The sequence below is a fragment of the Lacerta agilis genome, chromosome 5, assembly GCF_009819535.1.
Source record: "Lacerta agilis isolate rLacAgi1 chromosome 5, rLacAgi1.pri, whole genome shotgun sequence".
Classification (NCBI taxonomy): Eukaryota; Metazoa; Chordata; class Lepidosauria; order Squamata; family Lacertidae; genus Lacerta; species Lacerta agilis.
The window spans coordinates 93,990,828-94,003,844 of NC_046316.1; the positions used below are offsets into that span (position 1 = coordinate 93,990,828).

Below are 13,017 nucleotides of genomic sequence, written 5' to 3' on the forward strand. Positions count from 1 at the left end.
GAAGTCATCATGAAAGTAGCCTGAAAATCACAAGATAAAGGGGCAGGAACAGATGTATTGCTACTACATCATGCAAAGTTGCAATACTGGGGGTGGGGGGAGGGTTTGAGCATCTCCTCTGCATGCAGAAGGTCCCAATTTCATTTCCCAGAGGCACCTCCAGCTGGGTCTGGTGACCTATTGCTGCCAGTCAGTGTAGGCATCACTGAGCTTGATGAACCAACGGTTGATTCAGTACGGCACATTTTATACTTAAGGTGGTAGGCACATCTTCAACGGAGGCTTTTAAGCAGAGGTCAGGTGGCCGACTCTCAGGGATGCTTGAGCTGAGATTCCTGCACTACAGCGGGTCAGACTAGATGACCCTCGGGGTCCCTTCCCATTCTACAAGTCTGTGATTCTGTGATTCTTCAATTGTCCCCTGTCCTTAGGACCACTGGCGGAGGAAGGCAAGTGCGAGGGGTGTGGTGCGCACCAGGTGTCAGCTGTGAGGGCGAGTGAGATCACTGCATGCCCCTCCTGATGCTTGCTATGTGGGCAGGTGACTAGGGACGCTCGCTGTGTGGGCGGGTAGCCCCGCCCCATGACGCTCCAGGTGCCAGGGCAGGTAGCTCCGCCCCTGCTTAGGACTGAGATACCTCCTTGCTTGCTCCCATGTCACCCAGCCACAGAATCCCTTGGGGCAGGGCAGAGGAGCGATGAATCGCTCTGCGCTTCAAGATGGCAGTACCGGTGGAATCCAGCCTGGTGCCACCACCAAGGAGGCTCCGTTTCCCACCCTTCGCTTGTCAAGGGGCTGGACAGGAGAGGGCGGGTTTCAGATGCAAGCTTTTGAATAGCTCAATGGTTCTGGCTTTTCACATTGCGTGAGGATTTGGCCCAACTCTCAAGGCTACTGGGGGCGAGGAAGCTGGAGATGGTGGAGGGTGATTTCACAGGAGATAGTTCCTGGTCAGGCTGGAAATACAAGCAGGCAGATGCTCTTCTCTTGAGGAAGTGAGCAAACCCGTTTCCCTTGGCTGTGTCTGCTGCTCATCTCCTCCCACCTCCATATATATACGGGGTGACCTCACCATTCAAGGTCCCACCACAGAAACAGCTTCTGTCATCGTGAATTTTCAAGCAAAGGACCAGGTCTACTAACTTTTTTTTTTTTTTGGAAGAGCCCAGAGATGCGAAGCTGCGTAAAGTTGCAGCTGCTCGCATGGCCAAGATTGGAGCCATTTGGTAGCTCAGGTTTGACAAAGCCAATCGTAGTTTTTAGCAAAGCTACCGTTTTGTGTTCTCGGGTCCTGCCAGATTTCGCTTAATTAGCTGGCGGAAGAGCAAAGCTATCTTGCAAAATGTTTCACTGGCCATAGGAAAATTATTGTTGTTGTTATTATTAATCATCATTATTTGGCTAATGTAGGTTTTAGAAGGTGCAACTGAAGGAAAACCAGGAGATAAGTTGGCAAAGCGGGAGGGAGGACAAAGATCTTGAAAAAGCATTAGAAAAGCCCTGCTGGATCAGGCCCGTGGCCAATCTAGTCCAGCCCCCTGTTCTCACAGTGGCTGGCAAATCAGGTCCTTCTTCAAAGAGGGTGTGTTGTGGGTGGGACTGTTTGAATAGCCGCAACACCCTATTGGTTAGGTCCCTCGATGCTGGGTGCAATCTGGCCAATGGGACGCAAGGAAAGGGCATTGAGGGACCTATTTAAGCCCATGCAAATGTCCCTGAGCTTCCTCTTTGAGCCAGTGCATCGGAACACCCGCCCACCTCTCCCTATATTTAGGGCTTGTGCTTGACCTTGCTATGCCGTCGTGTGTCACCTGTCCTGGGACAGGGGCACGGCAGGAATTTTCCCCACTTGGCTGATTGTCTGTTGCCACTTGGGTTTCGCCTCTGGTTCAAGTGATACGGATGGGGGGACGCTCTCGACATCCCTATGCGAAGGGTATTCCAGTAAAGGAATCCAGGGATTCAATGGTTTGGTCAACCCTGAGAAGGGTTGTGCCCATGCCCGAGTCCGGGGGACATCAGGGTGGCTGACTGGCGCTCCGGCTTTCCGCTGTCCCTGGTGTTCACCCTTGGCTGACCTACGATTGCACTCTGGGTCAGCGATGCCTGCAAGGGTGCAAGGAGCTAGTCGAACCAGAGCCCATGCAACCACTCACTTGACAGTAATCAATAAAGCTGTGGCCTAAATTCTGCCAAAAACCAAATATCTGAGTCATGTGTGAATTTATTTCTAGGGAATGGTTAATAGAAACCCACAAGTAAGACCAGAGCTCAAGAGCCCTCTCCCTTCTTGTGGCTTCGAGAATCTGGTATTAAGTAGCTTTGAAAACAACATCCTGGTCAAAATGGGGCAGGGAATGTGGCCCCCCAGCCTCACAGAATGGCAGAATCTTCTGTCTTGGTCACATCAGTGATTTCCCCAGATCCAAATTCAATAGTCAAGCGGCAACGGGTTGCCCTCTCACCTGTAAACTCAGCCATTTTGTTCCCAAACTCCCAAAAACATTTTGGTGTGTCCCCCCCCTCCCAACCATCCACACAGTAGCTGTGCAACAAACTTACCAAACCAGTCCGGGTCCCGCCCTGCCCCGCTCAGCCCAGGGTGGAGCTGCGTTTGGGATCAGCTAGATTCCTGCAGCGCTCCGTGGCTTACCTCCCAGGGACAGATTTAATAATCCGTTGACTTCAGACTCAATGCGCTGTGTTGTAAATAAATCTTTCATCCTCTCGAGGTGTGGCAGACGGTTCGGCAGAGTTCCCAACCTCACAGCGAAGCCTCCTTTCCTCACCCCGAAGCTTTGTGGGCTGGGAGGGCGTTTTCCATCCTTCGGGCTCGATTAAGGAGAGCGCGTACCTGCACAACCGCTCACGGTCCTCCGGGGCACACACACACACCCCACCGCCGCCACAACACACAAGAGCCACACCATTCCTCCTATCCGCAGTATTCCTTGCAGATGCACTGTGTGCAGTAACAGCGCCACCTGCTGACTGTGGACGGAATAGCGAAACAATGCACTTCAATACAGTTCGCGGTTGCTCACTCCACTCAAGGCGAGGAAAGATGGCCGTGCCCCCAAGACGGGCTCACCTGCCTCTCTCTCCTTGCCTAGAACTAAGAAGAGACAATAAAAACAGAGGGGACACGTAGGTCTGTTTTCTGAATTTTGTTTATTCCTCCTGGGCTCAGACACAACTCTGGGGATTGACATCAAACGCCCCTCAGCATCTCTGCAGGACTCTGGCTACCTCTGTGGCATGGAGCGGTCAGAGGGCTGGGTGGGTGCAAATGGGGTGCCGGGTTGTGTGCATGTTTTAAGGCAAGGGGGATGAGGAATGAGGGCTTGCGGGCTGTTTACACCAGCGACGCCAAGACCCTCCAGCCGAGAAAATGACAAGGAACTGAAGGGTGAAAAGACCATCGCAGGCACATCATGAGGAAGCTATCTCAGTCGATGGATGCAAGGGTGCAAATATGGCCAGCAGAGGGGGACACAAAGAGACAGCTTGGGAAGCACAATTCTACTCAATCCTGTCCTCTTGCAGAACAAGCCTCCGATCGGAGTCAGGTCATTCATCCAGCTAGCTCAGTATTGGCTACCCTGACTGGGAAAGACTCTTCCGTGTTTCAGGAAGGAATCGTTCCCAGCCCTTCCTGGACATCACCAGTAATGGACCTTCTGCATGCAAGGCAGAGGCTCTCGCCACTGAACTGTGGGCTTTCCGAAGAACAGTAGAAACGACCTGCTGGATCAGGCCAATGGCCCACCTACGCTGGCATCCTGTTCTCACAGTGGCAGACCAGATGCCCAATGGGAAACCCTAAAACAGGACTCATGCTTTTGAATTCTGGTGCTGGAGGAGACTCTTGAGAGTCCCATGGACTGCAAGAAGATCAAACTTATCCATTCTCAAAGAAATCAGCCCTGACTGCTCACTAGAAGGACAGATCCTGAAGTTGAGGCTCCAGTACTTTGGCCACCTCATGAGAAGAGAAGACTCCCTGGAAAAGACCCTGATGTTGGGAAAGATGGAGGGCACAAGGAGAAGGGGGCGACAGAGGACGAGATGGTTGGACAGTGTTCTCGAAGCTACCAACATGAGTCTGGCCAAACTGCGGGAGGCAGTGAAGGATAGGCGTGCCTGGCGTGCTCTGGTCCATGGGGTCACGAAGAGTCGGACATGAGTGAACGACTGAACAACAAAACAGGACTCAGCCTCCTCCTCATCCCTGAGTTTGTCCCATCCTCTTCTAAACCCATCCAGGTTGGTGGACACCCGTGCCTCCTCATGGAGGCGAGGGCCATCAGTAGCTGCTAACTTCTGAATCCCAGTTGCAGGAAACCACAGGAGGGGAGAGGGCTGCTCTTGTGCTAGGGTCCTGTTTGCAGATGTCCCATTGGGGAATCTGGTTGGCCACAGTGAGAGCAGGAAGCCACTGGCAGGCAGTTCTTATGTTCTTTGTGAGTTCCATAGTTTAACTCCGTGCTGCAGGGAGAAACACTTTCTTCTCTCTGCCCCGAATCTTCCAATGTTCAGCTTCATGGGGTGTCCAAGAGCTCTCATTCATTTTATTCAGCTCACCTTAAAAAGGAAAAAAATAAAATAAAAAATTCTTTCCAGTAGCACCTTAGAGACCAACTAAGTTTGTTCTTGGTATGAGCTTTTGTGTGCATGCACACTTCTTCAGATACATTCACACAAAAGCTCATACCAAGAACAAACTCAGTTGGTCTCTAAGGTGCTACTGGAAATAATTTTTTATTTTGTTTTGACTATGGCAGACCAACACAGCTACCCACCTGTAACTTAAAAAGGAAATTGTTGGAGCTGGAAAACGTTCAGTCAGAAAAGGGCTGGCGAAACGATCGAGGGGGTGGAGGGACTCCCCCAGGTTGTGGCATTTGGGACTAATACGCTTAGAGAAAAGGTGAGCAAGGGGTGAAATGATAGAGGTTTATGAAATGATGGAGAACGTGGATTAAGAAAAGTGTCACTCCCTCTCTCTTACGTTCAGTGGAGCTTGTGCAGAAGAGTTTTGGGCGTGTTTGTGACTCCAGATCTAAGGACAGTGGGGGGGGGGGGCTAACACAAATCCACAGGTAGGAGGTTTCACTTTGAAAAGTCTTGTGAATAGCAATGCCATCGACAGGCTCAGTGCATTTTACGTAAGGATTCCAGTGTTACGTTTCCTCCCACCCGCGTAAGGAAAACCTTCAGCCGCGTGACAGCATCAGACGCTCCCAAACTGTTGGTTGGGATTAATTCCTCATCCACTAAGAGAGGTAAAACAGATTAGGTCCCCGCCCGAAACTCTTCCCTTTTACAAACGGGAGAGTTCATATTAATTTGTAGGTTATCCATCCCGTGAGATTCTGGCATAACCATCAGAAGAAACGCAAGAGGGAGATTCTTCATTCAGCTCACGGTTAACTTACGGAACTCACTGCTGCAGGATACCATGGGCTTTACAAAAGGATTGGATGATTCCACGGGCTCTGCAGATCTCACAGTACATGACTATGTACAAAGATCCATTTGTAGGTAGGTAGCCGTGTTGGTCTGCCGTAGTCGAAACAAAACAAAAAAAAAATGGAAAAAAAAATCCTTCCAGTGGCACCTTAGGGACCAACTAAGTTTGTTCTTGGTATGAGCTTTCGTGTGCATGCACACTTCTTCAGATACTGGAAGGATTTTTTATTTTTATTTTTTTTATGTACAAAGAGGCAGTCTGTCAAAGTGCCAAAATTGGAGAAACAAAAACAAAAGGGAAGATTCTCTCTAAATTTGTAGGCAATTGCCTTAAACCAAGTCAGACTATTTAGCCCACCTTCAAAGTGCCAGCTGGTTCCATAAGGATTTAAGAAGAGCCTGCCGGATCCGATCATTGGCCCATCTAGTCCAGTATCCTGTTCTCACAGCGGCCAACCAGATGCCTCAATGCATTGCCCCTGCAGCTAGTGGTCCTTGGCAAGCTCTCTCTTTCTCCATGGATTTGTCCAATCCTCCAATAGACTGCGATCTACTCACACTATAAATTTCTTTTGGCAGTGATCTACCTATTGGATTGACCAAAGTTCTTGAGCTTTCTTTAGGAGAGGGTTGACCACCGTTGCTGATCTTTCTTTTCCCCTTTCCCCTTTTTCTTTTGGGTCGACCGATCTGGATCAACCATGGGCGCCCCTCAATCGACCGGTAGATCGCAATCGACCTGTTGGACATGCCTGCTCTAGTGTAGCCACATGGGCTGGTGGCCATCTCTGCCTCCTGTGGGAGGGAGTTCCACTGTTTAACTCTGCGCTGTGTGAAGAAGTCCTTTCTGGCCTCTGCCCTGAATCCCCCAACCTCCATCTTCATGGGACGTCCAGAGGGCCAAAGCAAGGAGTGCATTTGGGCTTTTGGGAGAGCAGTCGTTCCTTGCCAGTGACGACACACATAACCGAGCCCTGCGGAAATCTGGGATTACGAGGAAGGCGTCCGAGAGAAAGGAGGCAGCTTGGAGGCCTAGAGGCTCTTTCTTCTTGATGCCACTCAAAGGCGAGAGCTGGCGATGGTCTGGGACGCTGAAGGTGGACCCTGGCTGAGAGTTTGGGTTCCCGAAAAGTGCAGGGGGTCCCGAGCAGAGACTTCCGGGGATTGCCAGGAGAAACGTGGCTCCGGGAGCTGAGGGCTGTGCCCAGCGCAGGAGGAGGAGGAGGGGGAGAGAGAGCTTGGGAACCCCTCCAACGTCCCCTGTGAAACCTGTCCGTTAATTTATACCGAAGATTTGTACAAAAATAAAGGGTTCTGCTGATAAGATTTGGAACAAATATTAAATAAATATATATATATATATTTAATGGCGTGTCCGTGGCCTAGTTCATAGCTCGTCCCTGGGGTTGATGCCGGCTTCGCTGGGTCCGAGGTGTTCCTGGTTCAAGGCCGCAATGACTTCGTCTGCTTTGATCCGCTCCTGGAGGGAAGGAGGGAGAGAAGAGGGAGTCAGGACCAGGGCCAGGGAGTGTGGAGGCTGGATTATGAAGGAGAGACCACCACGTTCCAAGGGATTCCGTGGCTGGGTGATGTGGTGGTGAACAAGGGGGTCTCTCAGTCCTAAGGATGGGGGGCGGCAATCAGAGAATCACAGAATCATAGAACAGCAGTGTGTTTGAAGGGACCCTGAGGCTCATCTAGTCCAACCTTCTGCAATGCAGGAATTGCATGATAATAATAATGCTATAGCAGGGATAGTGCAAAGTTCGGGGAGGTCTGCTTAAATTAAAAGCGCTTAAATTTGGCTGCATTGCAGCTTTTGCAATAAGTCTGCTGTTCATGTAGCGTTGCCATTTTCAACCACAGACTAAGCTCAGAACTCTTCTGCTCAGCTTGCTGAGGAGCTCTGTGTGACTCAAAAGCTGGAATGTGATGAAGGGGAACCATACACACAGCCCAACAAAACAACGACAAAAATCTACCAACAGCATACAAATCAAAATGGCTAACCTTATCCAAAACAGTTACAGGTAGGTAGCCGTGTTGGTCTGCCATAGTAAAAAAAAAATAAAAAAAAAATCCTTCCAGTAGCACCTTAGAAACCAACTAAGTTTGTTCTTGGTATGAGCTTTCGTGTGCATGCACAGATCTGAAGAAGTGTGCATGCACACAAAAGCACATACCAAGAACAAACTTAGTTGGTCTCTAAGGTGCTACTGGAAGGAATTTTTTATTTTATTTTGTTCTGATCCAAAACACCCACCCACCCCACACACACAGTAACCAAAGATCATCGCAGACAACCACAAATGAACAATCACACCCTACGCCAACCCCGACCTCTCTCACCGTCAAAGAAGCACAAGCGAACAACAGAGAACCTACACAAACAACGCTGACACCAAACCCTACATATATTAAGGAAAATAGAAACATCGTCACCCCACCTCACCCATCCCCCCCAACCCACCCACCTCTTTTCCCCTTTTCTTCCCAATGTCTCAACAAACGAAACTGATTTGTAAAAATGTTACATGGGGGGAAAAAATACGAGAGAGACATTGCACACACTTTTGTAAATCCAGAAAATCTTCAATTAAAAAAAAGCAAGCTGGAATGTGCTTTCATCAATTTGTGTGTTGCTCCATAACTCCCTATTGCATTCTCTTTCAAAAGAAAGCTACGGCCATACCTCTGGATACGATAGCTGCGGGTTGCATTCGGCATGGGTTACGAACGGGCCGAACTCAGAAGTACCGGAACGCTTCACGCATGCGCAGAAGTGCTGAATCATGCCGCGCGTGTGAGCAGATTCGGCGCTTCATGTTGCGTTCTGCTCATGTTGCGAACAGGGCTCTGGAATGGATCCTGTTCGCAACCAGAGGTACCACTGTATAATGAAGTACATTTCGGGAGATTTGTCCCGGGTTAATTCTACAAACAGACCACCAGGTGTCAGCAGTACCCTAATCTAAGTGAACTTCCTTTCCCTGGTCATGTTGTCTTCCAAAGCAACTACTCTATTCCGAACTTAAAAATGGAAAGCGTAATGCTGGTGGTCAACAAAAGAGGTTTAAAGACTCTCTCAAGGCAAATCTTTAAAAATGTAGTATAAACACTGACAACTGGGAAAGCCTTGCCTGCGAGCGCTCCAACTGGAGAACAGCCTCTACCAAATGTGTCATGGACTTTGAAGACACTCGAACTCAGGACGCAAGGGTGAAATGTGTTAAGAGGAAGGCACGGTTGGCAAATCCACACCGTGATCAACTCCCGCCCGGGAACCAATGTCCCCACTGTGGAAAGATGTGTGGATCCTTTCAGACTCATTGTTTAGGGAAGTTTTTAATGTGTGACATTTTAATGTGTTTTTAATCTTTGTTAGAAGCCGCCCAGAGTGGCTGGGGAAACCCAGCGAGATGTGTGGGGTACAAATTAATTAATTAATCAATCAATCAATTAATAATTAGCCTGTTTATGGAAGACCATCTTACTCGGCTCCGAGGGATCACCAAAGAAGAAGAATCTAAGTGATGCCCTATCAAATACTAGCAGGGCTTTACCGTGGCAATAAACTTGGTTTCTGTTATGTCATGGTTCAGTTTTGAAAAGAAGGTAGACAGATCAAAACTGGCAGCTGAATATTGCTTGTGCAACATTTATTCATTTATTTCATAAAAGAGACACACATATTGATTGTAAGGAGGAAAGGATAAAGATTTTAAAAAAGAAACTCAAGAAAAAAATTGGCTTGGGATATGAACTAGCCAAAGTTTAGACCTTTCTGCTAATCCCTTTGGCTATAACAGGAGAGGCATTGTAACTAATATATTTGCAACATATTTGTGCCTATTAGAAAAATGAGGGTGGGGGGGGGGAGAGATAGTAAAATAAATTACTGGCATAATTACTGGCATCAGCGTGGGTCTGAAAGCTCTCTCCTTTCCACCCGGATTCATTGTATGGCCCTTCTCACCGAGTGAGAGAGCCCCTGCAGGCTCTCTTCTCCCGTGTAAATGTGATAACGAGAAACTCACCAGTTCCCGGTAGAGAGGGTTGAGGGTGAACCACAAGGCCACCGCACACCGCTGGCCTTTGGTCACCGCCTTCACTCCATGTGGATTCTCCCCGCCAGACGAAAAGCTGATCATGCGCCCACATTTGGGTTTGATAGAGGCCTGGGAAGCAGAGAAAGGGCAGGAAATGTTAGAGGACATTCCTCTTTCTCTTCCCAAGGCTTTGGAATCAGGAGAAGAAGAAGAGAAGAGTTTGGATTTGATATCCCGCTTTTCACTACCCGAAGGAGTCTCAAAGCGGCTCACATTCTCCTTTCCCTTCCTCCCCCACAACAAACACTCTGTGAGGTGAGTGGGGCTGAGAGACTTCAGAGAAGTGTGACTAGCCCAAGGTCACCCAGCAGCTGCATGTGGAGGAGCGGAGACGCAAACCCGGTTCACCAGATTACGAGTCCACCGCTCTTAACCACTACACCACACTGGAGTCGGCATATGGCTGTCCTGACTAGTAGTCACCATTGGCCTTATTCTCTGGGGACTAATCCCATCCAAATAGGTGGCCACCCACCCGACATCTTGCAGCAGGGCATTCCGCAGTTTAACACTGCAAATAAGAACTTCCTTTCGTCTGTCTTGAATCCCCCACCTTTCAGGTTCGTTGGAGGAGCCCCACTGGGTTCGAGTTTTACGAGAGAGGGAGGAAGACCTCCTCTCTCTGTAACCCCCCCTCTACACCAGAGCTTGCCAAACTGTGTGCCAAGACACGTCAGCTTCTCAGCTGCGGGTTTGTCGCACGAACGTTCCCTGCGCTCCTCCCTGGAAAGGGGTTAGTCCAGCCTCCGGTTTGCTAGTAAAACTGAATTACTGTGTTGCAAAAGGATGCGTGTCTAAAAAGCGTGTCCGCAACGTGAGAAGTTTGGAAAGGTCTGCTCTGCTCCATGCACCATCTTAGGTGCCTCTGCAGCCTTGCAAGGTTTTCCCTAAAACCCCAAAGCCCCAAATGTTGTTGCCTTTTGTTGTAGCATCCGATTAGCATCCGGCACAGCTGCTCATCCACAATGCTCCCCTGGCAACCTCCCCCTGAGCTCGTTCAGAGGCCTCTGCTTTGCACAACGCAGCAAAATGCATTTCGTGAGAAGCAAAAAAAAAAGCCTCTAGGAGAGGAGAGGGAGGAGAGAAGAAGCGATTCACTCCCCCACCTGCCTTTGCACATGACTGACGTTTCTTGAGCTTGGATTTTCTACCTCTAATGCAGACAACTGGGAACCTCTCCACCACTGCAAAAATCAATGAATCCGTGAGATCTCATACAAAGCTCTTTCCAGAAACGACCAGCAGGTGGCAGTAAACCGTCTTCTCTGCTCAAGTCCCATAACTTAAAAAAGTAATTTTTAATTGAGACTTGCTTCGGTTTTGATGATTTCCCAAAACCCTGCACTGCTGTCCCACTTGAAATTAGTGAGCTGAACCACTGAGGCTGGGTTGGATTTTTAATCTTTTTCTTTTATTTATATCCTGCCTTGTTCCCAAGTTGAGATTCAAGGAGACATACATCATTTTGAAAACACCCCTATTACATAAAAGGTAAAGGTAAAGGGACCCCTGACCATCAGGTCCAGTCGTGTCCGACTCTGGGGTTGCGACGCTCATCTTGCTCTATAGGCCGAGGGAGCTGGCGTTTGTCCGCAGACAGCTTCCGGGTCATGTGGCCAGCATGACAAAGCCGCTTCTGGCGAACCAGAGCAGCGCACGGAAACGCCGTTTACCTTCCCACCGGAGCGGTACCTATTTATCTACTTGCACTTTGACATGCTTTCGAACTGCTAGGTGGGCAGGAGCTGGGACCGAGCAACGGGAGCTCACCCCGTCGCAGGGTTTCGAACTGCCGACCTTCTGATCAGCAAGCCCTAGGCTCTGTGGTTTAACACGTTTGTTTTTCCTACCCCTATTACATACCAAGTAGTAAAAACAAACATGTTAAAAGCAGTCACTGAAGTACATCTAATCGCATTCAGAACCAGCAATGAAAATCCGGTTTGCCCTGGTTGCAGCCCAGCAATAATCTGGACCTAAGTTTTCCAAGCACAGGAAGGCCTTAGCCTGACAGAATCATATAGTTATAGAATCGTAGAGTTGGAAGGGACCCGAGGGTCATCTAGTCCAACCCCCTGCAATGCAGGAATCACAGCTGAAGAATCCCTGGCACGTGGCCCCCACAACCTCTGCTTAAAAACCGACAAAGAGTCGGACACGACTGGACGACTGAACAACAACATCTTGGCTGTGAGCCCTGGAAGACCTGAACTCTGCCTTGCTGGCCCTTTCCCATCTGGCCTGGGAGAGTGGAGTGCGGACTGACTCCAGCTACAAAAGTTGAGGCTCGGTCTGGCCTGGGAGAGTGGCGTGTGGATTGACTCCAGCTACAAAAGCTGAGGCTCAGGCTGGAGTATTGTTTACTGGGGGTTGAGAGAGCTGTTGCTGTTACTGATATAATTGTTGTATCGTTAGTTTTAGATCTTATGATTTACGTGGAAATTGTTTCCATTTGGCTGTGTATGTTTTGGTGTGTTTTATTGATTGTTTATGACTTCTGTTATGTTTGTAATTATGTGAATCTTGCCATGTTGATGGTGGTGATGCTCACCGTCACAGTCTTGGCATCCATCTCGGTGAAGATAAATTCGCCGCCTTCGAAATCGCTGTTCATGTACAGGAGGGCGCTAGCAGGAGAGAAAGCGGGAACGTTAGACTCAGCGGAGGGAGCCTGGTCCCACACTGACCGGCTCTGAAGAAAGTCCCTCTCATAGCGCCGGACGTGGAATTTGTGTTTGTCTCATTATCAGGTTGGCCCCCCCATCATGTATGGAAAAGTGTGGTCTAACCACAAAACTGGTAAGAAACGCTCTAGGACAGGGGTAGGCAACCTAAGGCCCGTGGGTCGGATCCGGCCCAATCGCCTTCTCAATCCGGCCCACTGATGGTCTGAGAATCAGCGTGTTTTTACATGAGTAGAATGTGTCCTTTTATTTAAAATGCATCTCTGGGTTATTTGTGGGGCATAGGAATTCGTTCATTCCCCCCCCCCCCCAAAAAAAATAGTCCGGCCCACCACATGGTCTGAGGGACAGTGGACCGGCCCATGACTGAAAAAGGTTGCTGACCCCTGGATTAGGAGGAACACTGACTGTTAAAGTAAAAAACATCTCCAGAGAAGGCACAAAGAGGGTTCTGCATGTACAGGAAAAATCTGCTGACTAAAGCAACATTTCAAGGACTTGGTTGGATTAAGATACAGTGGAACCCCGGGTTACGCACGCGATCCGTTCCGGGTTGCCGAGCGTAACGCGGGCGTGCGAAACTCGAATGCACGTAACCCCCCCCCGAAAACCTGGATGTCGCGCGTTTTGAGCGCTTCTGCACATGCGCAAAGTGCGCAGAAGTGTTCTACGCATCTGGCGGTTGTGCACACTCCCACGTGCTCCGGAAAACACTCCTGGGGGTGGGAGTGCGTATCCCAAACGTACGCAA

At 49.3% G+C, this 13,017-nt stretch overlaps 1 protein-coding gene across 1 annotated transcript in view; it reads right to left on the reverse strand.

The window, feature by feature from the left end:
• Positions 1–6,835: 6,835 nt before the first annotated feature.
• Positions 6,836–13,017, reverse strand: part of P3H2 (prolyl 3-hydroxylase 2) — a 119,156-nt gene continuing 112,974 nt past the window's right edge. Inside the window, exons 13-15 of the mRNA XM_033150926.1 lie at positions 12,134–12,209; positions 9,511–9,651; positions 6,836–6,953 (exon numbers count right to left, since the gene is read on the reverse strand). Of these exons, the coding sequence (XP_033006817.1) occupies positions 6,861–6,953; positions 9,511–9,651; positions 12,134–12,209 (310 nt within the window). The 3' untranslated portion in view covers positions 6,836–6,860. The remainder of the gene's footprint in view (positions 6,954–9,510; positions 9,652–12,133; positions 12,210–13,017) is intronic.